This window comes from Nomascus leucogenys, unplaced genomic scaffold, assembly GCF_006542625.1.
Source record: "Nomascus leucogenys isolate Asia unplaced genomic scaffold, Asia_NLE_v1 Super-Scaffold_391, whole genome shotgun sequence".
In the NCBI taxonomy this organism is placed as follows: domain Eukaryota; kingdom Metazoa; phylum Chordata; class Mammalia; order Primates; family Hylobatidae; genus Nomascus; species Nomascus leucogenys.
In genome coordinates this window covers 572,666-599,500 of record NW_022097988.1, presented here as the reverse complement: position 1 = coordinate 599,500, position 26,835 = coordinate 572,666, and the positions used below count along the sequence as shown (strand labels likewise).

The following is a 26,835-nucleotide window of genomic DNA, read 5'->3' as shown; positions in this document are numbered from 1 at the left end:
TATTATGATTAGATGTTACTATCTTCCTTCATTTTATAGATGAGAAAACCAAAGAAAGGAGCACACAGATGGAGGAAACTGAGGGAAGAATAGCTTTCAAACATGTTAGGCAATAAGAAGTTGATGAAAGTTTTTGAACAGCAGAGAGGTATGAATCAAAACTCTTAAATATTTTTCTTTTTCTTTTTCTTTTTTTTTTGAGATAGAGTCTTGCTTTATTGCCCAGGCTGGAGTGTGGTGGCGCAATTTCGGCTCACTGCAACCTCCTCCTCTCAGGTTCAAGTAATTCTCCTGCCTCAGCCTCCCTACCACCTGAGACTACAGGCATGTGCCACCATGCCTGGCTAATTTTTGTATTTTTAGTAGAGTCAGGGTTTCACCATGTTGGCCAGGCTGGGCTCAAAGTCCTGACCTCAGGTGATCCACCTGCCTTGGCCTCCCAAAGTGCTGTGATCACAGGCATGAGCCACCACGGCCAGCCTCTTGAAGATTTTTCTAATGACATCTTTATGAAATCTACCTCTGTCTCCTAGGAGTTGTACCTTGAACGAGTTTTCTTTCTCTCTCTCTCTCTCTTTCTTTTTAGAGACGGTCTTACTCTGTCATCCAGGCTGGAGTGCAGTGGCATGATCATGGCTCACTACAGCCTCAAACTCTTGGGCTCAAGTGATCCTCCCACCTCAGCCTCCCAAAGTGCTGGGATCATAGGTGTAAACGACTGTGCCCAACTCTGTAACCAGGTTTTTCTAACCTCCTCCATCTCCTTATGATTTAACCCAGCAGTATAGTTATCAATTTGGTGATGAAATTTGGGGAATAGGTCTAGGCTAGAGATAAGAGATTTTGGAGCCATATATGTAAGAAAGATGATTAAACCCATGGTATGCTAAAGGGTTAGTGTAGAGAAAATGTATGAGTATAGAACTAAACTTTAAAAAATTGGCTGAGTTTGGTGGCTCACGCCTATAATCCCAGCATTTGGGGAGGCCAAGGCAGGAGGATCACTTGAGCCCAGGAGTTCCAGACCAGCCTGGGCAACATGGCAAGACCCCCTCTCTACAAAAAAAAAAAAAAAAATTAGCTAGGTGTAGTGATGCACACCTGTAGTCGCAGCTACTTGGGAGGCTAGGTGGGAGGATTGCTTGAGCCTGGGAGGTCGAGGCTGCAGTGATTGTAATGGCACCACTGCACTCCAGCCTGGGCAATAGTACAACACCCTGCCTCAAGAAAGAAAAAATCCTTGCCACTCTTTTCCTCAAATACCATCTCTGCTTTCTTTGGTCATACTTTCTTATGAGTTATCTGCAATTCCTGTTTTTATTTCCTCACTTCTAATCCATCCTCAAACATCTGCAGTATGACTTTTGCCTTCATATCTCTACTGATTTCTCAGCAATAACATCAAATACCTCCATGTTGCTAAATCCCGTAGACACTTTTTAGCCCTTCTCCTGTCTATAGCAACTAATATTGTTGATCACTTATTTATGCATTCAGTCAACATATATTAATTTGTGTGTGTGTGATGGGGCTAGCCTCACGTGTGCAAGAGTGAACCGATTGGCATAGTCCCTACTTTCATGAAACTCTGAAAACATCCTAAAATATACTATGCTGCTTTTCCTCCTACCTCTCTGACTACTCCTTCTCAGTCCTCTTTGCATTCTTGGGTTTATCTGTTTCTGCCCCAAGCACTCACTTTCCACATTCTTCATGAATAATGTTCATGCCCACAGATTGAATTATCTTCTGTATGCTCACAGTTCACAAATTTAACTCCAGATCATTCCTTATCTTCAGACACATATAATCAAGTATCTCTTGGATAGAGATCTTCACTCTAACCTAACGTATAAAATGAACTAATCACCTCCCTATCCTTCCCCAAACTTCTGCCATTTCTTATATTTTCCTATTTTCAGTGACTACTACCACCATTCATCCCTTGCCCTAACCTAAAACATAAGCCTTATCAGTCCTAGTGTCAGACTTCCTGGGTTCAAATCTTAATTCTGCCTTTGTGTGTGTGTGTGTGAGAGTGTGTGTGTGTGTGTGTGTGTGTCTGCAAGCTCCGCCTTCCAGGTTCACGCCATTCTCCTGCCTCAACCTCCTGAATAGCTGGGACTATAGGTGCCCGCCACCACGCCCAGCTACTTTTTTTTGTATTTTTAGTAGAGATGGGGTTTCACCATGTTAGCCAGGATGGTCTCGATCTGCTGACCTCGTGATCCGCCTGCCTCAGCCTCCCAAAGTGTTGGGATTACAGGAGTGAGCCACCGCGCCTGGCCATCTTAATTCTACCTTTTAACTTCTCTGTATCTCTTAAAATAGAGGAAGTAATAGTACCTACCTGGTTATCAGGTGGTGAGGATGTAAAAATGTACTTAGCAGAGTAACTGACATAAAATCATAATAAATATCAACAGTTATTTGTTTAAACCACCATCATCGTGTGGCTGGATCATTTCAACAGTTTTCTGAGTGGTCTCCCATTAGATTATGAGCCTGTGATGGTCCCAAAAGGTGAAAAGAAGGGAGATTGGTCCATACTTTCACCCAAAAATGGAAGAGAATGAAGTTGGAAAAGCTTTCGGATTGATGCTGTATTTTGAAAATAGTATTGGTTCATTTTTCCTTAAAATATATGCATTTTTCAGAGAAAGGAATGGAAAATAAAACACATATAAAGAAGATAACATTTGTAATCAACACCCAGAGGGAACCACTAATAGGTATATATACTCCTCTGGATTTAGAGTTTTGTATCTTTTTTTTTCTTATTTCAAAGCATTTTTCTGTATCATATTTTTCAACAATATGATCTAAAAAGCACATCCCAATCATAGAAATAAATGTTCATTGTAGAACACTTTGAAAAGTACAGAAAAATATTAGGAAGAAAAGTAAAACTCTCACTATCCCTCAATAACAACTTTTAACGTTCTGCTGAATATCCAAGCTTTTTTTTTTTTTTTCTTTTGAGATGAATCTGCCTGTATATAGGCCTGGGCTATATCACCATTGTCCGCTCTTGAGCCTGGAAGGAAAATGAGCTGAGGGGGTTTTTTCAGAAAGGAACAGGATATTTCATCATCTCTATGTTTATGTTTTTCAGAGAATTTCTGTGCGAGGAAACAAATCCATTGTCAGCTTTTTAAATATATCCCTTTGGAGCAGCCACTTTACATCCTCTGAGGCCCAGATGGGCCAGCTTGCCGGGACCAAAAGAAATGTTTGGGTCTGGAAGGCGACAAGAGATCACCGCCTTTCTAGGTCTCCCGCGCACCCCGATGACGTCACGCGGCGACGTTATCTGACGTCAGAGTTTCCTGCCCACCATCTTTGTCCCTGGCAAAGTGGGTTTTGCGCAGTGGCTTAGACCTAGAAAAGAATCGTGACGGGCAAGAAACCATTACACCACCACCCGGGCTGTGCTCTTCGGCTCCCACCGCCACCCCCACCCGCGCCTTCGCCTCCGCCTCCGGTGAGTTCAGGGCGGTTGCCTTTGGGGTGTGTCCCTAATTGACGGGGTGGGGGACGGAGATAAGGGGAACCCCAGGCTGGGTCGGAGGCCGGCGGAGGCGAGGAAATCCTAAGAGCGTGACCGTTGATGATGCAGAGAACCGTCGGGTGTGACCATTGAGAGGGAAAAGGTTGGAGAAAGGGTCTCCACCATAATGCCTGTGGTGCCGTGAGGGAATCCTCGGGTGTGGCAGCAGGTAGTTGGGGGCAGGAGGGGAAGATGTGTTTCGGAATTGAGGGTTTAGGAGGACCAAAGGCCAGGGGTGTGGCCGATAGAGCCTGGAGGCCGTGGGGGGAACCGTCTTTCTTCCCCGCTCGGCGTCGTTCACTGAGAGGCTGAGACGTGTCCAGCAAGCGAAAGGGAAAAGGGATTCCCTCAAAGGTTTGCTCATTGGTGGGCGAACGTCGTCTCTCTGGTAACGAGGATAGGAGATAACCTCTTCCCTGCTCCGTAATGGAGGAGCATATCGCTAGAATCTTGACCACCTGGGGAAAGAAGAGGCATTCCTGACTCTTGGAGGAAGGAAAGAGTAACCTCCAGAATTGACCCGATGTAAGAGAGGGGGAAGCAAATGGGGGCAAATCTTAACCCAGCATTTTTTTTTTTTTTTTCTGGGCTCTGCAGGAATGGTCTGGTTTGGGAAAGGCTGTAGATTAAGCTGAAAGTAAAGAAACTGGAACTTCCTGTTACTTCCTTATCATTTGAATCCAAATAATTTGTTCATGCTGCTTGTTTTCGAGAGTAGTCTTCTTTTGGAGGGGTGGGGTGGCGGGACAGGCTTTTATTGAACTCACGCGGATGCTTCATTAAACTTTTGACTTTTATTTTATTTTATTTTTGTATTTTTAGTGACAGGGTCTTACTGTGTAGCTCAGTCTGGTCTCGAACTCCTGGGCCCAAGCGATCCTCCCGCTTCGGCCTCCTAAAGTGCTGTGATTACAGGCGTGAGCCAGCGCGCCCAGCCAAACTTGACTTTTGAGAAGAAAAAATGTTTTGAAAACTGCCAAAGACTTATCATAACCATTGTGGTTTAAAAGAAAAAGTAAATGCATTAAGCTTACAAAGGCAGAATGACTAAGAAAGAAGGTGGTCTCTATGAGAATCAATTTAAATGATTAGTTACCTTCCTTGTACACTTCAATTGCTTAGCCTCAGGGTACACTTACAAAGTAGTAATAGAAAGCAGCAGATGAAGGAGGTGCAGCTCTATAAGAAAACGTGTTAACACATTCCAGTGATGACTAAGCGTGCTGGTAAGGTGAGAACTGTTTGCAGGTATCTTAGCCGTTGAAGCTTTCAAGGAAGCAGAAAGGATGATGTATATAATGCAAGCATCCTCACTAAAAGCTGGGTGGTAAAATCAGTATAAATCTAATATTCTGACTGTGTATGAAGAAACTCAAGGAAGTCCAGTTCTTTCATTCTTTCTTTCCTTAAAAGGTCCATATTTTGAAATACTAACTTTTTAGGCACAAATTTGAACCAAGCTGAGCAAGGAATATATTAAATAGGGCACATTCTCCTTTCTCTTGTCCTTTCTTTCGTTCCAGGCTTAAGTTTTCCAGAGTTTAATGTTATTTTGGTTAAGAATTAGATGTAAAACTTTTGAACTCCTTTGCTTCTATATAATATTAAGAAGCTACTTGTAGTCTGTTATGTTTAAATAGAAATCACGGGTGATTTTAGCTTTTGTGTCTCATAATTTCTTATGAGCAAGATAATACCTGATGATGCTGTTGTCTTTGCATTATTACTGAATATTTGATTAGAAATGAATTTGGCACCTCTCGCCCTTATAATAAAAGATTACTGGAATGACATTTCTGCTTTATAATTTGGTTAACTTTGGCCAGTTTTTCACTATGGGCACTGAGCTTTGTAAAGTCCAACTTTGTGAAAAGAAGGGTTTAGGAACTTTACGAACTAATTTAGCTTCCCAGAGAGCCATTTGAATTAAGACCCTATTAATTTTTTTCTGACCTTATTCTACCCAAGGTATTAATCTTATTTTGCTGCTCAGTTTCTCTTTTGGAGAACTGGAGGGAGGTATAGGAGAGGAGGGACTTTGACAACCTATATTTGGTAGAAACTAGGTTATGTTAAATCTGGATATATAATCCTGTGCAGGGAGGCCTTCTCCAAAATGCAGTGACATCACACTCTGGTCGAGGGCAAGTAAGAGTGATTATGTGCTTTGACTGTGGCAGATTTGTTGTTTAACAATGGCCTTGGGCCATACCGTAAATCCTCAGAACAGCCGTGACTTGTCTGGTTTGATCTGGTAGAAAGGTAGTGTGAGTTCAAATTCCATCATGGCTTTGCTTATTTCTCTGGCTCTTCTGAAGGAACATTTTCTCCCCCAAAGGAGCAGCTTGATTTTTGAGGCACTTCAGCAAATATTTGATTTTTTTTTCTTCAGCTCTATTTTGTGTACTTTTTCTGTAACTTCTTTTTTTTTTTTTTTTTCTTTTTTTTGAGACGGAGCCTCACTCTGTTGCCCAGGCTGGAGTGCAGTGGTGTGATCTTGGCTCACTGCAAGCTCTGCCTCCTGGGTTCACGCCATTCTCCTGTCTCAGCCTCCCGAGTAGCTGGGACTACAGGCGCCCGCCACACGCCCGACTAATTTTTTGTATTTTTAGTAGAGACGGGGTTTCACCATGTTAGCCAGGATGGTCTCGATCTTCTGACCTCGTGATCCGCCCGCCTCCCAAAGTGCTGGGATTACAGGCGTGAGCCACCACGCCCGGCTGTAACTTCTAATGAAGACGTCAGTTTTTGTCATCCTGTATTTTGGAGACTCTGGCTGCGTCCATATCTAGCCTGTGATTAAGTGTATCTCTCATTATATGAGGTGAGAACTCATTATATGAGAGATACACTTTATCATATATATATGTGATTTTTTTTGAGGTGAAATTCACGTACCATAAAATTAACCAGGTTAAGGCATACAGTTCAGTGGCGTTTAGTACACTGACAGTGTTGTGCAACAATCATGTCTTCTGATTTGTTTTTATTTACACTATTTTCATTTTTCTTGGAGTTTCTTTTGGCTTAAGGCAAGAACCAGCTTGGCACCATGTTTGTCTGCCAATATGGTTAGGGAATATTTTGTTACTATTGTTTACAATAGTGTTGGTTACTAGAGTGATGTCCCTTCTCTTTAGAGCAGCAGGGACTCTTAATTTAGAATCTATGTTATAGGCTTCTAAAGATACTTGACCCGCCTCTCTTTCTGAAATTTTGTGGGTGGATGCATTATTTTCTTTTTTTTTTTTTTTTTTTTTTTTTTTTTTTGACGGAGTCTCGCTCTGTCGCCCGGGCTGGAGTGCAGTGGCGCAATCTCGGCTCACTGCAAGCTCCGCCTCCCGGGTTCACTCCATTCTCCTGCCTCAGCCTCTCCGAGTAGCTGGAACTACAGGCGCCTGCCACCACGCCTGGCTAATTTTTTTGTATTTTTAGTAGAGACGGGGTTTCACTGTGGTCTCGATCTCCTGACCTCGTGATCCGCCCGCCTCGGCCTCCCAAAGTGCTGGGATTACAAGCGTGAGCCACCGTGCCCGGCCGGTGGATGCATTATTTTCTAGTTAAGATAAGAACACTTAATGCTCACAGTGAACAGGACAGTAATATATTCCTTGACGTTAAAATTGTTAGGGGAGATAATGAAATATGTGAGCTACTGATAAAGGTATGACTTAAGACTTAGGTTAATTTATTGTTTAATAGAATGTAGTGAAAATTCCTGTTAAGAATTTACTCATGCCTGTAATCCCAGCACTTTGGGAGGCCGAGGTGGGTGGATCACTTCATGTCAGGAGTTCCATACCAGCCTGGCTAACAAGGAAAAACCCTGTCTCTACTAAAATACAAAAATTAGCTGGGCGTGGTAGTAGGTGGCTGTAGTCCCAGCTACTTTGAAGGCTAAGGCAGGAGAATCACTTGAACCTGGGAGGCAAAGGTTGCAGTGAGCCCAAATCGAACCACTGCACTGGAGCCTGGGCCACAAAGTCTCAAAAAAAAAAAAAAAAAAAAAAAGAATTTAATGGGCTGGGCATGGTGATCCCAACATGTAGTCCCAGCTACTCGGGAGGCTGAGGTGGGAGGATCACTTGAGCCCAGAAGGCAGATGTTGCTGTGAGTCCCAGCTGGGACTACAGGCATGTGCTACCATGCCCGGCTAATTTTTGTATTTTTATTAGAGACGGGGTTTCGCCATGTTCCCCAGACTGGTCTCGATCTCCTGAGCTCAAGCCATCTGCACGCCTTGTACTCCCAAAGTGTTGGGATTACAGGCGTGAGCCACCGTGCCTGGCCAAAAAAAATTTAATGTATGTGTGTATAAGAGGCTTTTCAAAGAAATTGGGTGACAAATTCTAAGGAGGTTTTATTTTAAAATCTTAAACAAATTTTAAAGGACATAGCATAGCATAGTAAACATCCTAAACAGATTGTAATGGATTTGAGCTATAGTCCTTCTTTGAGGCTCAAGTAACTGTTTCTGTTTACTGGTTTTTCTCTTTGTATATATACATTCATAAATAACTTCAGATTTATTCTAGGTCTTTTATGTGAAGAATTCCTTTCTTCATTTGCCCACTTCACATTTAGTTTACATTATGAATGGACTAAATTATTATAACATTCTTTGAATTTTTGCTAGAAACGCATTGTAGAAACATTGCATAAGGCAAGCTTCAGTATAATTTTTAATTATAACAAGTATTAAAGGAGAAATTTCTATATTCTGTAATGATATTAGTGAGTCCTAGCTCACTTCTTTTAACAAGATCATTCTGTGAATTTCTGGTACAATCTAAAGAGCTATTAGGATCAAGACTATAAATAGTAATTAGCTGGTTGGAAAGATAGCAAATCAGTCTAATTTCCATGAAACTGTACAAGTAGCACATTTTAGAGATCAGATTTGAACCAGAAGTTTTTCATTATTTTATGTTTATCTGGCTCTTTTTTCTTTTCTTTAATTACATTGATTTGTTTGGTGCTTAGGTCTTTTCTCCTAGATCCATATTTACTATTGTTTGCCAAATATATTATGTCATATTGACCTGATAATAATGAGCAGGTGCTAGGATGTCTTGTCCTGAAGTTGGTGATAAGTATTATTAGTGATGGTGATAAGGAAAAAGATACTCATTTTGAGTACAGAAGGAATATTATTAAAAATATATATATATTTATATATTTTTTCCCCTTGAGACAAGGTCTCTGTCGCTGAGGCTGGAGTGCAGTGGTGAGCTCATAGCTCCCGGTAGCCTTGACCTCCTAGGCTCAAGCAATCCACACACCTCAGCCTCCCAAGTAGCTGGGACTACAGGTACATGCCACCATGCCTGAGCCACCGCGCATGGCCCAAATTCCTATTTATTTATTTGAGATGGACTCTTGCTCTGTTGCCCAGGCTGGAGTGCAGTGGCGCGATCTCGGCTTACTGCAACCTCCGCCTCCCAGGTCCAAGCGATTCTCCTGCCTCAGCCTCCCAAGTAGCTGGGATTATAGGTGGGTGCCACCACGCCCGGCTAATTTTTGTATTTTTAGCAGAGACAGGGTTTCACCATGTTGGCCAGGCTGGTCTTGAACTCTTGACCTCAAGTGATCCACCCAGCAGCCTCCCAAAGTGCTGGGATTACAGGCGTGAGCTACTGTGCCCGGCCCCAAAATTTTAATATATTTAAAGAAGTCTGGTACATTGGACAAAGTCTTATAGTTTCTCAAATCAGAAAAAGTGGTCTTATTATTTAGTAAAAATGTGACCAGACTGTGCCGTTTTTGTGAGTAGAGCCATTTGTCATCTGGATTACTTCTTCTGGAAATTGGGTTGGAAGAGTTAAGGTTGAAGTTGAGATCCACATTCCTTTGTTTCAAAACCAGTTTGATTCTCGTGTCTCTGAACAGGTGTCTCAGTCTTTTGCCTTGTTTTTTTTTTTTTTTTTTTTTTTTTTTGAGACAGAGTCTCGCTCTGTTGCGCCCAGGCTGGAGTGCAGTGGCACGATCTCAGCTCACTGCAAGCTCCGGCTCCCGGGTTCACGCCATTCTCCTGCCTCAGCCTCCCGAGTAGCTGGGACTACAGGCGCCCGCCAACATGCCCGGCTAATTTTTTGTATTTTTAGTAGAGACGGGGTTTCACCGTGTTAGCCAGGATGGTCTCGATCTCCTGACCTCATGATCCGCCGCCTCGGCCTCCCAAAGTGCTGGGATTACAGGCTTGAGCCACCGCGCCCGGCTTTTGCCTTGTTTTTAACTATCAACTGGCATTATTTGGGAATACTCTTGGGCTAAATCTAGATTGTTGAAAATAAGAAAGCCACATTTTTTTTTTAAATCCAAAAATATAGTTAGATACAATGAATAAGATCTAGTATTTGATAGCACAAGAGTGACTACAGTCAACAATAATTAACTGTACATTTAAAAATAAAAGAGTATACTTGAATTGTTTATAATACAAAGAAAGGATAAATGCTTGAGGTGATGGATACCCCATTTACCCTAATGTAATTATTATGCATTGTCTGCCTGTTATCAAAATATCTCATGTACCTCACAAATATACGCACCTACTACACACCCACAAAACTAAAAATTAAAAAAAAATTCCATGTATAAGTCATGGTTGCCTCTCTAGATGTTTGTTGTGAAAGAATATTGTCCTACTAATTTTGAATTTTTTTTCGAAAGAGATTCTTTTTATTGAAAGTTTCATGTCGTACATCAGCAAAATTGTTTTTTCTTTTGACCTTACTTACACTGCTTCAGAATATATGCTTTGGAGTGATTCCAGCTTGAGGCAAGGAAGTTACCAGATTTTCCTGAATGGAAAGTAATTGCAGATATATTTATAAAAAGGTCCAGCTTTAGCTCTTGAAAGCTTTGAGGAGTTACTGTGGATAAAATCACAAAGCTATAGTAGGTTCATATTTTTACCCAGTTGCATTTGGCTTTTAGATTTTCGCCCCATTAGCTTGAGGAGTTACATTCTTAGTTTTTCTTGAACCATCAACGGTGGTGATAAAGGAAGATGATACTCATTTTTAGAAATTCTTAAATATAAGTATTCCTAAAATTAATTGGATGTTCTTAAAATTAATTGGATGCCTTGTTGGATATCTATAACCTGAATGAAGGAATTCTTTTCTCTTGGTATAGGTGCACATTAAAGATCCAAAGTCATGACTGACTCCAAGTATTTCACAACCAATAAAAAAGGTAAGTATGAGAATACAATCAAATCTTTGGAAATTTTCAAAAGTTGTAGTGTAAGATCGCCCAAGCAGAATGTTCCTGACCTCTTCCTTCAGACATACGTGTAGTTGACAATCTCAGTGGACATCTACTACTTCTACAGATGAATGTATTCAAGCAAGTTATTAAAGAGTGGGTTTTAAAAGATAGGGCTGTGATGCACATTATTTTGACTTGAAGGTTCTGTTTAGTGAAAGAGACTCCTCTTTGCTGTTTGAGATGATCCATTGGAGATTGGTTAAGTTTGAGGAGGACAAAAGAAGCAGCGTACATTTTCTCTTTTATTAAATAATTTTTACTTGGAAATAAACATTTTATAACAAAGAATACAATTAAAGCAATACAGATATGTATGTAAAAGGTAAAAATGAAAGTTCTCCCTTCCTGTTCCTATTCCCAAGGGAACTTGGTGTATATCCTCAAGTCTTTTTCTCTGCATATAAGTACATATATTAATACGTATGATTTAAAAATTTTTTATCTTTAATAAAAAGCAATCTTGCAAAACAATGAATAGAAATGGGTTATTTTCATATCCGTCCATATACATCTACCTTGTTCTTTGTCTAGATGTGTATTTAAAACAGGGAATCTCTAGAGCCATCCATGGTTTTTAGGTCATAGACTGAATTACTTGAGGGACTTTGCACTTATTAGTCTCCTCATCTTTGTTATCAGTAATATAATGCTTGTTTTTACATACAAGTTTGGGTCTAGGAACAAAGGATTCTTCTGGGGAAAGTCCAACCTTTCATCTTTTGTAAAATCGTTCCTAAATAAAATAGATCATTTCTAGAAGTGTGGAGGGTCTTCCCATCAAAGACAAACATTTTAGCCCATCTCAGCTTATTGTGCCTATAGCTTAGCTTGCTTTATTTGTTGCTTAGGATCAGAATTCTGTGCTTTTGTGTTCAGGAGTCCTTATATTTACCAAAGTATTCCAGACATGACACCAACTACCATTCTTCTTTTTCTCTTGTTGCAGTGAGTTGCTTAATTACGTCAGTTTGTTGTCTGTAGCCTTCAATCTTGGCAACACATTAGAATTGCTCAGGCAGGGAACTTTGAAATAATACTGATACCTGGCTCTCAACCTCAGCCTGATTTCAGTTGTCCTGGATATGGTCTGGCTGTGGGGATTTTAAAGGTTCTCCAGGTGGCCAGGCATGGTGGCTCATGCCTGTAATCCTAGCACGTTGGGAGGCCGAGACAGGAGGATTGTTTGAGTGCAGGAGTTTGAGACCAGCCTGGGCAACATGGTAAGACCCTCTCTCTATGAAAAAAAATTTAAAAATTAGCCCTGTATGGTGGTGCACACCTGTAGTCCCAGCTATTTGGGAGGCTGAGGTGGGAGGATCACATGAGCTCAGGAGGTTGAGGCTGCAGTGAGCCGTGATTGTGCCACTGTACGCCGGCCTGGGCAACAGAGAGAGACCCTGTCTCAAAAGAAAAAAAATTAAAAAGAAAGCTCCCCAGATTATTTTAATGTGCAGCCATGATTGAGAACTACTGCTAGCTGCTAACAGTGCTTGGTAGGTTTGACTGGGGGGAGGAGGAGGGAGGAAAGATAGGAATTTCATAAAGTTGTAGAATATATGACTTTGCCTCTTTTAGTACCCCTCTTTGGTCCTACCCAACTTTTTCCTCCTTATTTTTATTACTTACACCTCACAAAAGCCATTAGCCACTTGTCATTCATTCTCAGCTTTTTCTAATTTTCTTTTGGAAATATGTTTATTTCTTCTTCTGTTAGCATTTTGTGTGCTTCGATGAACAAAATGTCTATAATTATATAAAGGGATATAATTACAATTAAATAGTTATAATTTTAAAACTCTCCTAACTCTTCAAACCTACTCTTGGAAAGGGTCCTGGTGACCTTTTTTTAATTCAGGCGTTTGTAAAAGTTTGAGACTGCAGATTGAATCACTGCTAATAAACATCATACTTAAAAAAAAAATTGATAGATTGTGTTCCCTGTACTTCCTGCAACACCCACCAGAACTGCCACTGTAACATATTCTTTAAATTTATGCTTTTGGAATTGGAATAATTTCTGTTACATCTTGCTTTGATTCTATAACACCTGCTGCCGTTCACAATTCAGACTTTCCGAAACCCTGCCGTTTGTCCTTTACTGTTCCCAGAAGTGAATGAGAGGAACTCTAAGAGCTGGATTTGGCAGGATGGGACATGGTGAAGAGTCCTATGAAGAATGACTCTTTAAAGGGCCCAGCTTTTCTTGCTATGCTACTTTTGTAGCTGTTGATTAAATAGAAATTTTGGAACAATTTTTTTGCCTTATTGGCCATGGATATTGAAACGAAAAAATGCTCTACTTCTGTGTCTTACTAATTTCATCCTTTCCACATAAGGGTTTCAGGCAAATCGCGTAGTGTTCTGTCCCTACTGTTTCTTTCTTTCTTTTTTTTTGGAGGAGAGGCGGTCAGGTTTTAATGTCCCAGTCCTCGGGCGCCGTCATCCAGCGCCTGCCAGGCCCCGCGGCCATGTCGCTCACTCGGGTGGCGGCCGGCCTGCCTCATTAGGGCCTTCCGCGGAGGCCGCCCCGTCGTCCTGGAGCACCAGCTCCACGTCCAGCTCCAGCTGCCCCATGTGGAAGCCTACCGCGCACACCTAGAGCGGGCTGGCGGCGAGTACAGCGCCCGCAGCTGCTCCCCCTAGCGTCAGCTGCATGGGCCCCCGCAGCGCTGCCAGGCCCACCGCTTAACAGAGGCGCTGCCCCATACCACACACAGGCCGCCCAGCAGGAAGAAGCCATATGCTGCTTCGCGATCCATGTCACTCTGCATGAAGGAGATAACCCCGATGCCCGATGCCAGTAGGCCATTGCGGAACCAGGAGAAGAAAGCTGTCTCGTGCGCCTTTCGGAGGAGCCTGGCGCCCGCACGGTCCAGCTCAGACACAGGTGGCGGCGAAGCCCCGTTGCGGGGGGGCCGTGGCCGGGGTAGAAGGACCCCTTGGCGCCCCTGCTCGGGGGCCACTGAGGCGGCAGTAGCGACCTCCGGAAGCGGAGACTGTCCCCACTGTTTCTATGCTGGTAAATGAGATCTGGTTGAAAGGAACGACAGGAACAGTTTTGAAGGTGGAGGAAAGTCTTTTGAGGCAATATGGTAGATGAGCTAGAGGATGTAGATGGAAAGTTGAGGTGGGAGTAGTCAACCTCTTTTTCATGGACTTAGTTTTTTTTTCCGTTTCTTTTAAACAATATTAGGGTTGTTACTTTTTTATTTTGGTTCCAGCTTCTTGCAGATAGGTGAGCCTGGAGACCAGGCCTTAAAATAGTGGTTACAGTCCCTGACACTTTACAGTGCAGAGCCTAAGCAGTCATTGAAGATTGTACCTTTGGAAATGACTCCATTGTGTACCATTCTTGGTTTCAAGATTATTCTTGTTTGATGAAATAGGAAGGGCCTTAAAGCCCACTGATTTATTAAAGTACTGATTAAAATAGTGATTCTCAACATTGGGTGTGCGTTAGAGTCACTTGGTGGAGCTCTTAAAGGTATAAATATGAGTTCTCTTTGACATTATGATTTATTTGGCCCAGAGTGGAGCCTGTACTTTGTTATATTTAGTATTTCTCAGGTAATATTAGTGTGTGGCCAGGGCTGAGAACCTTTGAATTCAAGAGTCGGGAGACACAGTGCTAAGCCCAACTTTGTCACTCACTCTGTGAACTTTGAGCCTCATTTCTTAATCTGTAAAGCCGAGTGTGGGTAAATGAGATAATGTGTGCCTGCTCCCTACCTACATTTATGTTCTTCTCTAGACTTTAACATTTCGGTGGAAGATCATCCTTCATATACTGTTCTCTCCCCACTGTAGCTAAATATAATGAGATTTGCTTTTTCCCACTCCTGTGGTTCTTGAAGATCTGGATTGCACCTTCCTCTCTGGCCATAATTTAAAAGGCTTTTAAAACTTACTGATGGCTTCCTTATCAGTGAGTCAGGTAATATTGTAGGACTTTGAATTTTATATATTCTGTAATTTTAAAATCTTATTTTAGTTGCTGCCGTGCTATCCTGGTATTGGTTATTACATAGTGCAGTATTCTGCTCTAAATCTATGGTCCTGGGACCTCACCAGTTTGCTCTCATTTCTTGCAGGAGAAATATTTGAACTAAAAGCTGAACTCAACAATGAAAAGAAAGAAAAGAGAAAGGAGGCTGTGAAGAAAGTGATTGCTGCTATGACCGTGGGGAAGGATGTTAGGTAAGAGTAATCACCCTTGCCATTGATCACTTTAGAGGTCCATACCCCATCTTATGGCCTTTAATGCTTTTCCTTTAAAACTATCATAATCATAGAACCTCTAAGAATGGGTTGTCCCACTAAAAACATCATCAGGAAGTGCAGTTGCCTTTGTGTTAATGCTCTACTTAAGTGGGGTTTTTTTTGTTTGTTTGTTTTGGGGTGTGTGTATGTGTGTTTGTATTAGAACAGTGAAACGAGTTTGATTTCATTGCATTCAGATCTAGCTTAACACCTCCTGAGAGCTGGCACAGTTACAAATCTTTTTGCTGAGGTAGTTTTAGAAGATGATAATGCACTGAGAAGCATAAGTTCACATGATCTTTAATTGGCTCAAGCCACTGCCCTCAACTTTACAACTATACATTCAGTTGCTGAATTCAAGATGAAAATCAATGTTAACCAAATCCATGTAGTCTTATTTTTTATTTCTGTAATTAAGACCATTTGGAAATAAGTAAGGATTATATGCAGACCCCTAAGGATTATCCTAAGACCCTTTCAGGGGCTCCATGAGGTCAAAGCTGCTTTCATAGTAATACTTAGATATTACTTGCCTTTTTCACTATTTGGATGTTTACAGTGATGGTGCAAAGCAGTGGTGGGTAAAACTGCTGGTGCCTCAGCGTGAATGAAGGCAGTGGTGCCAACCATGATGATAGTCATTGTATTCCTTACCACCATGTGCTAAAAAAGAGCAGTTTCACTTTGGAATGTCCTTCATGAGCAGTAAAAATTTGTTTTATTAAAACTTGAACCTTTTTAATATTGTGTTTGATGAAATAGGAATTACCCGTAAATCTCTTCTGCTGCATAGCAGTGCAGTGGTCGACTTGAGAAAAAGCCCTTGTGCAGTTGTTTGATTTGCAAACACCATTTTTATGTGAAAGAATGATTGACAAATTATATTTAATCAGACTTTGGTATTTGGGAGATATTTTATCAAAAATGGACAAAGTGAACCTGTCACTTCAAGGGAAAAAAATTGACAATAGATACATTTCAGGTTTTAAAGTAAAAAATTAGAGTTTTGGAAAACCTGTATCTCCCATCATAAGCTTGACAGCTTCCTAATGCTTAAAGACTTTTCTGAGGAGATTGGTGGTGAAATTAATGATTGTGATTATTTGCTGTTTTACAATGAAATGTGTCAGCATAGCTCAGTGAACCAATATTTTTCCAAATGACCAGAGCATATGTATATCACAAAAGTATGCATGGATAAAAGATCTATTCAAAATAAAGTGTGGAGGTCAGGCGCGGTGGCTCACGGTTGTGATCCCAGTATTTTGGGAGGCCTAGGCAGACGGATCACTTGAGGTCAGGAGTTCGAGACCAGGCTGGCCAACATGGTGAAACTCTGTCTCTACTAAAAAAAAAACCAAAAAAATTAGCCAGGCATGGTGGCATGTGCCTGTAATCCCAGCTACTCTAGAGGCTGAGGCAGTAGAATCGCTTGAACACAGGAGGCAGAGGTTGCAGTAAGCCAAGATTGCGCCACTGCACTCCAGCCTGGGCAACAGAGTAAGACTGTCTCAAAAAACAAAAAGCAAAAAAACAAAATAGAATGTAAACAAATGGATTTTAATACAATCAAGTACAAAAAGTTTATTGATATGGTTTCAGATTCTATATTGCAACTAACTTTTAAGAAACTACAATGTGTGGACTCAGAAAGAGGAAAACCACCATTTGTCTAGTTTTATTTATTTTTTATTATTTTTTTTTGAGACAGGGTCTTACTCTGTCACCCAGACTGGAGTATAGTGATGTTATCTCGGCTCACTGCAACCTTCGCCTCCCAGGCTCAAGCGATTCTCCTGCCTCAGCCTCCCAAGTAGCTGGGATTACAGGCGTGCACCACTACCACCTGGCTAATTTTTGTATTTTTAGTAGAGACGGGGTTTCACCATGTTGGCCAGGCTGGTCTCGAACTCCTGACCTCAAATGATTTACCTGCCTTGGCCTCACAAAACTGCTGGGATTATAGGCATGAGCCACTGTACCCGGGCTGTCTAGTTTTAGTGTAACATCAAGAATTTCTAGTTATAACAAAAAAAAAAAAAAAAGAAAATAAGGAATATCTAGTTATATGAAAAAGCTATTAAAATATTATTTCCTTTTCCAAGTTATATACATGTATGAAGCTGGATTTTCTTCTTATATTTCAAAACAACATTCTACAAAAGGTTGAATGCAGGAACATATGAGAATCCAGCTGTTTTTATTTAAAGTAGATATTACAGAGAGTTGCAAAAAAAAAGCAGTGTCACCATCTCATTAATTTAAAAACAGTACATTTTACCTTTAAAATGTTATGAAATGGGTTTATTCTTATTTTAATGGATTAATTTTTTAAAAATTTCTCAGTTTTAATTCCTGACATGGTAACATATCAATAGGTATATAACCCACATGAACAAAAACTCTTTGGGATCTCGATAATTTTTAAGAGTGTGAAGGGATCCCGAGACCAAAAAGGTGAGGGCTGCTTCCCTAACCAGACGGGGAGCCCAGATAGAAATGGCAGCGTAGGAAATGACTCTGTATCTTCTCTTGCTCCAGGTGCTGCTCTTCTGAGGTGAATTTTTGTTATTTTTCTTTTGTTTGTTAGCACATAAAGCACATTGGTTTTTAAATTGCTGTCCTGTGACCATCTATCTAAGGAGTTGGCAAACTTTTTTGTAAAGGACAAAATAGTAAGTACATCAGGCTGCCATAGTAAGTACTCTTTGCTTAGCAGGCAAAGAGGCAAAATTGAGTTTGTTAGGTAGGTACTTATGTAACAAGAGAGAAGACAAATTTCCACAAATTTTTTATTGAGGATATTCAAAATAAAATAATAGTTAAGTATAATGTTTTGTACCACGGGTCTACTATTAAGTGGGATTCTTTTTGGGGGATGATAACATTTTGCTTAATTAGGATTCCTAGTATTTTTCATCATCAGATTTGTTTTATTTATTTATTGTTTTGAGATGGAGTCTTGCTCCATCGCTGAGGCTGGAGTGCAGTGGCGCAATCTCGGCCCACTGCAGCCTCTGCCTCCCGGGTTCAAGGGATTCTCCTGCCTCAGCCTCCTGAGTAGCTGGTACTGTATATGCGCCTGCCATCACTGCTGGCTGACGCTAAGTGATCTGCCTGCCTTGGCCTCCCGAAGTGTTGGGATTACAGGCATGAGCCACCATGCCCAGCCAAGACTCATATAGATAAACACTTAGTTCATCTGTAAAAACCACTTTTAGCTCATGGATTGTACAAAAATCCAGCATTGGGCTAGATTTAACCCACAGGCGGTAGTTGCCTATCTGTGATCTGTCTAGTCACTGAAGGGCTGTTTTTGCCAAATAATAAATCTGGATTGAAAGCATCAGTACAAACGAATTGGTAAAAATTGTCATAACTCTTTTTTGAGACGGAGGTTTGCTTTTGTTGCCCAGGCTGAGGTGCAATGGTGTGATCTTGGCCCACTGCAAGCTCCGCCTCCTGGGTTCAAGCGATTATCCTGCCTCTGTCTTCTGAGTAGCTGGGATTACAGGCATGCGCCACCACGCCCGGCTAATTTTGTATTTTTAGTAGAGATGGGGTTTCTCCATGTTGGTCGGGCTGGTCTCAAACTCCTGAAAAATTGTCATAACTCTACAGGGGCTGTTGTGGTTTTTGCCAAGCTTATTTCTGTATCCTGCAGAAAAGTTAAAACTCTTGATTTTTTTTTTTTGTATGCTTGCTGTTGCTGATAATTTATTATGTACTTAGCACTATACCACTTATCATTATTCAAACAAAAGGCTAGTGGATGTCTGTTTGCCTTCATGACTTTTACTGTCTAGTTGATGAGACCCAAAACTTGAAAAAATAGGGAAAAATAAAATATATTTACGTAATTAGGCACTAAAGTGTATATTTTAAAGGCAATACGAGTTCTACCAAAGAGAGATACAGGTTAACAGGAATAGTTGAAGAACCTTCTTGGAGATGAAATATGAGCTGTGCCTAGAAAGATAGTGCAAAGAAATAAAATGGAGATTAGCTATTTGTAGATTGTGATATTTCAGCCTTCCCTGCAAGTAACCTCAAGTGCAGCACTGTCCAGTAGAAATACAGTGTGAACCACATATGTAATTTTAAATTTTCTAATAGCCTTTTTGAAAAAATGAAAAGAAACAGATGAATTAATTTTAGTAATACATTTTATTTGACCCAGTATATCTAAAATATCCTTTCAGCATGTAATCAACATAAAAATTATTAATGAGATATTTTACATTATATTTTTCATACTAAGTCTTCAAAATCCAGTGTGTGTTTTACATTTACATCACATCTCAGTTCACACTCGCCACATTGTGTTTAGTAGTCACATGTGACTAGGGGCCACCATATTGGAAAGTTCAGGTTTCTAGTTTATAGGTTGGCACTTAACACTTTTTACTTCTTGCTTGATCTTTGGCTATTAAGTCTTCTTGACCTCGTGTAGATTGCTAGAATTAAACTATTTAGGATCTTAAATTTATTACTGGTTAATGTTTAACATTTACTGGTTATCGTTTTGTGCATGATCTAGTCTAGGAAATAGAAAATACATTTTTGGAGAGGATTTACTAAATACCTACATGTGCATGAAACTACTGTAGGTACCATGCATACAAGTGAAACCAATAGTTTGCTTTCTAGGACAGAAGTTACTGGTTCACTGGCGATATGGTGGATTCTTTGACCTGAGTCCAGCTTCCTTTCTGTGAATAATTTCTACTTCTGTACCCTTTTCTGTATATAGGACCATGTGTATATACCATGTGAGCAGCTATTTCATTCCCTTTTTTCCCCTTACTTTCCTTGTGGAAATATACCTACATTTGTTTTTTCTTTCTTCTATGCTAGTAGCAAGATGTTTAGCAGTGTTAAAAATTTATAAGGTACTTTGATAAAGCATTGTGGGGAAGATTAATTGCTAAGTTCCCATAAAGTTATAGTTATCCTATGTTTTAAAGATACAGCTTACACTTTAGAATCTGACAAGCTCAACCCTTCCAAGCTAATGGTGCTCCTTTAAATTTATTTCCTGTGGCTTATAGGAGAATGGTAAATCATGAAATAACTAGAACTTAGGAAAGGTATAAACTCCTTTTATATTTGATTACTCTCAAATTTTCATTTGTCTGAATATGTAATGTTAAAAAAATAATTTCACTAAAAGGGAATCAGGACATCTTGGAGGATGACTGATTCTAGGTCTGAAATTAGAAATGTACAAAATGAGCCTGGATGGAGCATCTTGTCATAAAGGAAAGTGTGGAAAATACCAGGTCATATCACAAGGATTCAGGAGCTAAGTTCCCAGTGGTCAAGAATGGAAGAATATGAACATTAAAAAGTGTAACTGAAGTGCTTTGAAACTGTAGTAGATTGATATGAAGAATTATTGTTCCTTTTGCCCTGTCGCACTCCTGAAAGCAAGATGATTCACCAGCAGCTCTACTGGAGCCACCCGCAAAAAGTCAGCCAGGGTTCTTGCTATTGTGTCTGCTGAAACTGGGCACAGTCTGATCTGGAAATTCGGCCTCATTATATGCCACCAGTGTTTCCATCACACGTGAAGGATATAGATTTCATTAAGTTGGACTAAGTGATCTTCCATGAATGGATTATCTAAGGCACCCACCCAATGAGAGAAACCATGTTACCTTTTTGTACATAAAATAAATATTTTAAAATAATAATAATTATTTTTTATTTTAGTTTTTATTTTTATTTTTGAGATGGGGTCTCTCTCTGTTTCTCAGGCTGGAGTGCAGTGGCATGTTCGTGGCTCACTGCAGCCTCCGCATCCCAGGCTCAAGTGATCCTCCCACCTCAGCTTCCTGAGTAGCTGGGACCACAGGCGCACACCACCATGCCTGGCTAATTTTTAAAATTATTTATAGAGATGAAGTCTCACTATGTTGCCCAGGCTGGTCTCACATTCCTAGGCTCTAGCAGTCCTCCCACCACGGCCTCCCAAAGTGCTTGGATTTCAGATGTGAGCCACTGGGCCTGGCTTTTTTGTTTTTGTTTTTGTTTTTTTTTTTTGGATGTGATAAAGATAGTGGGAAAAAAAAAAAGACACTTGCCTGGGCATGGTGGCTCACGTCTGTAATCCCAGCACTTTGGGAGGCTAAGGCAGGTGGATCACCTGAGGTCAGGAGTTCGGGACTAGCCTGGCTAACGTGGTGAAACCCCATCTCTACTAAAAATATAAAAATTAGCCAGGAGTGGTGGCACACTCCTGTAATCTCAGTTACTCAGGAGGCTGACACATTAGAATTGCTTGAACCAGGGAGGCGGTGGTTGCAGGAAGCAAAGATTGTGCCACTGAACTCCAGCCTGGGCGACAGAGTGAGACTCTGTCTCAAAAAGAAAAAGAAGGATTCTTAAGATATACATTAAAATATTATAGATGAAGCTGGGCACAGTGGCATGCATGTAATCCCAGCACTGGGATTAACATTTTTCATAATAAAAAGCTTTTTCTAAAACTATATATAGAGACCTTGTTGAGAACAGCACTACAATTTTTTTCTTGTTTTTTTTTGGATGGGGACAAGGTCTCACTCTGTCATCCAGGCTAGAGTGCAATGATGTGATCATGGCTCACTGCAGTCTCGACCTCCTGCTTCAGCCTCCTGAGTAGCTAAGACTACAGGTGTGCACCACCACACCTAATTTTTTAAAAATAATTTTTGTAGAGAGGATCTCGCCATGTTGTCCAGGCTGGCCTTGAACACCTGGTCTCAAGTGATCCTTACACCCCAGCCTCCCAAAGTTCTGGGATTACATACATGAGCCACCATGTCTGCCTAGTTTCTTTTCTTTTCTTTTCTCTTTTTTTTTTTTTGAGATGCAGGAGTCTCGCTCTTATTGCCCAGGCTGGAGTGCAGTGGCGTGAACTCAGCTCACCGCAACCTCTGCCTCCCAGATTCAAGCGATTCTCCTGTCTCAGCCTCCTGAGTAGCTGGGATTACAGGCATGCACCACCATGCCTGGCTAATTTTTTGTATTTTTAGTAGAGACGGGGTTTCTCCATGGTGGTCAGGCTAGTCTCAAACTCCTGACCTCAGGTGGTCCGCCTGCCTTGGCCTCCCAGAGTGCTGGGATTATAGGCGTGAGCCACCGTGCCCCGCCAGTTTCTTTAATAATTCATTTCTGTGACAGTTACCACTGTGGGGACGTTTGTTCTTGTATCAAATCACTCTGTTAGTTAAGGCTATTCATGTTCTGTCCAACAGCTTGGCACCAACACCTGCTTACTTTCATTTTCTCTTTCACCCTCTCTTCTCAGTTCTCTCTTTCCAGATGTAGTGAACTGTATGCAGACTGACAATCTGGAACTAAAGAAGCTTGTGTATCTCTACTTGATGAACTATGCCAAGAGTCAGCCAGACATGGCCATCATGGCTGTAAACAGCTTTGTGAAGGTAACTTTTCCCAAGGCCTCAATAACAGAGTCTGAATTGCAAATAAGTAACCTTTGTTCACAAGGAAGGAGTGTAGGGAAGTGTTGGCAATGACTAGGAATGTTCATGTTTTAAGCATTCTGTATACCAGTGTGTGTCATCTAGGGAAATTCAAACCATGTACTGAGCTTTCTGTTAGTGGGGCTTGGTGCATCCTTGCCAGATGGGTAGAAGAAAACCTGGTGAAACCTCACTGTTTTACCTTCTGAGGCTGACAAAGGTAGGCATATCATTGTACTATCAGTAACTGGGGGCTTTACCTATTTTATCTTTGCAGAAATTATGCTTATGAGTCAGCAGTCGTGGAGACTGCCGGAGTTTCTACTTTTGTTTAATACGTCTTACATCATTTGATTAATTTTTTTTTTTTTTTTTTTGATACAGAGTCTCACTCTGTCACCAAGGCTGGAGTGCAGTGGCACGATCTTGGCTCACTGCAACCTCTGCCTCCCAGGTTCAAGTGATTCTCCTGCCTCAGTCTCCTAAGTAGCTGAGATTACAGGTGACCGTCACCATGCCCAGCTTATTTTTGTATTTTTAGTAGAGACAGGGTTTCACCATGTTGGTCAGGCTGATCTCGTACTCCTAACTTCAAGTGATCCACCCACCTCAGCCTCACAAAGTGCTGGGGTTACAGACACAAGCCACCACTCCCAGCCTGATTAATTTTTTTTAATGGAAAATTTTAAACATATTCAAGAAAAAGGACTAGTATAATAAATTCCTAAATATCCATCTTGCAGTTTTAACAGTTACCGACACATAACCACTCTTGTTTATAATCCTCATATGTATTTTCTGACCTCCAACCCCCTCTCCTGCTGGATAATTTTAAAGAAATCCTAAACATCGTATATTAAATAGTTTTGTCCTTATATTTGTCAAGATAAGATCTTTTATTTAAACGTAACCACAATATCATCATGTCTTTAAAAATGGACAAAAAATTTTCTTATTATTGTATATCCAGTCAAATCTTTCCTATCATAGATTTAAAGAAAATAATAACGGGATTATTCCCTTTTGTGTGTGTGTGTGTGTGTGTGTGTGTGTGTGTGTGTGTGTGTGTGACAGAATTTCACTCTGGTTGCCCAGGCTGGAGTGCAATGGTGCAATCTTAGCTCACCACAACCTCTGCCTCCCGTGCTCAAGTGATTCTCCTGCCTCATCCTCCCGAGTAGCTGGGATTACAGGCATGTGCCACCACACCTGGCTAATTTTGTATTTTTAGTAGAGATGGGGTTTCACCATATTGGCCAGGCTGGTCTTGAACTCCTGACCTCAGGTGATCCACCCGCCTTGGCCTCTCAAAGTGCTGGGATACAGGCGTGAGCCACCGTGTCCAGCCTAATTTTTTTTAATAGTTGTTTTTTCTCTGTTTGGAACTTAGTGTACATTAAAAAAACCAGACAGCATTTCTAAAATTAGCTTCTATTTAAAATGTTTTGAAAAATAAGCAATATGCTTTCTTCTTTCTCATGAACTTTTTGTTCTTTTCCTGTGTTTAGCTACATTATAGAGTCAGAACATAACAGTTTGTTCTCCGTGACTGGTGGTTCATAGATGGAATATATCATTGGGAAGAATTCAGTTTACATTTTTTGGAAGTTAGAGTTGTGCATAGATTTACATGGACTTAAAGACATTTTTTAGTGTAAGGCAGTTTAAAAGAGTGTTCTTTCTCCGTATTCTATTTACTATATTTGGAAGCACTTGCTAGTAAAAGAGAATGTATGTTAGTCAAGAGCTCAGAGGGCCCTCTCTGCTGCTTAACTCCAGGTACTTATTTCAAGCCCAGACCAGCTCCTGTGCTTCCCTTTGTTTTCTTGGCTGCAGGCCACAGAAATCTAGCTCTCTTTTCTCTCTATTTGATGCCTAGGAACTCACTGTGGAGTAGGGCACGGTCTTTCCAGTTCCTCTTTTTTTTTTTTCCTGTGCCGGAATACAAGCCCAAAAGCTTTTCCTGTTTTTAGGGTAGATCCTAATGGCTGTAGGATGGCACCAACTCCCTAAGCCTCTGCCTGGCACTGGAATGAATCCTGCTGAGCTGTTTCTCATTTTGTATTTAAAACAGTTAAATGACTTCTTCACCTAAACTCTTAAATAGGGCAGCTAAGATTTGTACTTAGGAAAGGAATAGCATGGAAGATTGGAGCTCATGCAGAATGTATCTGGAAGCTTAAATTAATGAGGTAATTCTTTTGCAGCTTACATAAACTGGACTGTTTACTTTTAGCCACCATGTATACTTACAGTTGTCCGTGATTGTTTTCTGCAGGACTGTGAAGATCCTAATCCTTTGATTCGAGCCTTGGCAGTCAGAACCATGGGGTGCATCCGGGTAGACAAAATTACAGAGTATCTCTGTGAGCCGCTCCGCAAGTGCTTGAAGGATGAGGATCCCTATGTTCGGAAAACAGCAGCAGTCTGCGTGGCAAAACTCCATGATATCAATGCCCAAATGGTGGAAGATCAGGGATTTCTGGATTCTCTACGGGATCTCATAGCAGATTCAAATCCAATGGTAATAAGCTTCTGCTTTTATAAAGAGAGCAGTATTTAAAATGAGTCCCTTGTTAAAGCGTGTTTAATATGAACCTTGTCTTTGGAATACTGGGTTATGGGGTAGCTATGGGAAACACAACTTTGTGTGTCTCATAGATTGTATATTTCATATCCTAGGTGTTTTGAGGTGAGAACCAAGTACTAAAATGCAGGGATCTTAAAGCAAATCTTTGTATTGTACTTATGCTCATATTTGCCCATATTGCCCATGATGAACACTTTCATCATTTTCTTCAGGAGGTTTGGCCTTAAATTTATATATATTTAAGATTATTTTCTTCAGCTCAATATTTGTGGTATTTTCTGGTGGTGTGGGACTAGAAACTGAATGAAAATGATCTTTATTACCTAATTATTATCATGCATTTCTCTATAGGGGAATTTCTAGGACAAGATTATTTTTAGCCAACTTGGTTATGTTCTAAGTGTTTAGCAGCCAGAACGTAGCTTAACACCTTAAAGTTTTGGGATCCTTTCCTTATTGGCATTTTAAACTTTGCTTATATAATGAAGGAGGTCAAGTCCCAAGTGATATGTTTGACTCCAGTAGTAACTAAAGCTCGTTTGAATTGGGTACTAATTGAATATATTGGATGGGTCATTAAATACTGTTGCCAAGAAGTTGGAAGAAAATAGCCACTTTCTTTAAAGTGCTACCTTTTTGGTCTAATGCAGTGTTTACTGAAAGGTGCATAATACTAAGAGTTAATCAGTGGATAACCTTTGAATATTCCCTTTTAAAAATTATTTATCTATTTATTTATTTATTTTTTACAGACAGGATCTTGCTCTGTGGCCAAGCTGGAGTGCAGTGGTGCAGTCATAGCTCACTGTAACTTTGAACTCCTGGGTTCAAGTACTCCTTCCACCTCAGCCTCCTGAGTAGCTAGGACTGCAGGCACATGCCACCACATCCAGCTAATTTTTTTTTTTTGAGACAGAGTCGCCCAGGCTGGAGTGCAGTGGCGTGATCTCAGCTCACTGCAAGCTCCGCCTTCCAGGTTCATGCCATTCTCCTGCCTCAGCCTTTTGAGTAGCTGGGACTACAGGCGCCTGCCGCCACGCCTGGCTAATTTTTTGTATTTTTTATTAGAGACGGGGTTTCACCATGTTAGCCAGGATGGTCTTGATCTCCTGACCTCTTGATCCACCTGACACGGCCTCCCAAAGTGCTGGGATTTCATGCGTGAGCCACCGCACCCGGCCTTATTTTTTATATTTTTTGTGATGAAAAGTGTTTGTGCTGCAACCATCAACCAGGTGGGCAGAATATCATGTACCCCGTGGAAACTTATTAAATATTCAGTGGTGCTAAGAATATGGAATGGCTCAAAGGGAAAATGAGTTCTAACTTACAGGCGACTCCAGTTTGAGGCAGCATCTCTATGCTAATGTAAATTCTTTAATGTAGAACCTATACGGTTAGATGGTCAGGGATAAGGCCTAAGGGATGTTTAGCAGTAAAGTCATTTATGTGTGTGTGTGCGTGCGTGCGTGTGCACACACGCTCAAGTAGCACATTTGGAGATCTTTATCCAGATAAACCGAGAGGAATAAAATGATTCTGGAACAAGCTTAGTTTGTCCGATTTATTCAAAGTTTACATTGCAGAGGGGAGAGCTAGTTTTCTTTTTTTTCTTTTTTTTTTTTTTTTTTTTGAGACAGAGTCTTGCTCTGTTGCCCAGGCTGGAGTGCAGTGGCGCAATCTCGGCTCAC

At 40.8% G+C, this 26,835-nt stretch overlaps 1 protein-coding gene and 1 pseudogene across 3 annotated transcripts in view; one reads left to right on the top strand and one right to left on the bottom strand.

The window, feature by feature from the left end:
• Positions 1-2,989: 2,989 nt before the first annotated feature.
• Positions 2,990-26,835, top strand: part of AP2B1 (adaptor related protein complex 2 subunit beta 1) — a 134,245-nt gene continuing 110,399 nt past the window's right edge. The window contains exons 1-5 of one of the 3 annotated variants that reach the window (XM_003281364.4): positions 2,990-3,484; positions 10,691-10,750; positions 14,917-15,022; positions 22,380-22,515; positions 24,833-25,078. In XM_003281364.4, coding sequence (XP_003281412.1) covers positions 10,714-10,750; positions 14,917-15,022; positions 22,380-22,515; positions 24,833-25,078 — 525 coding nt within the window. In that variant the 5' untranslated portion in view covers positions 2,990-3,484; positions 10,691-10,713. Of the gene's footprint in view, positions 3,654-10,690; positions 10,751-14,916; positions 15,023-22,379; positions 22,516-24,832; positions 25,079-26,835 lie in introns of all 3 variants that reach the window. The other 2 variants (XM_003281365.4, XM_003281366.4) reach the window with 2 other exon arrangements.
• LOC115834418 lies at positions 13,023-14,586 on the bottom strand (annotated as a pseudogene).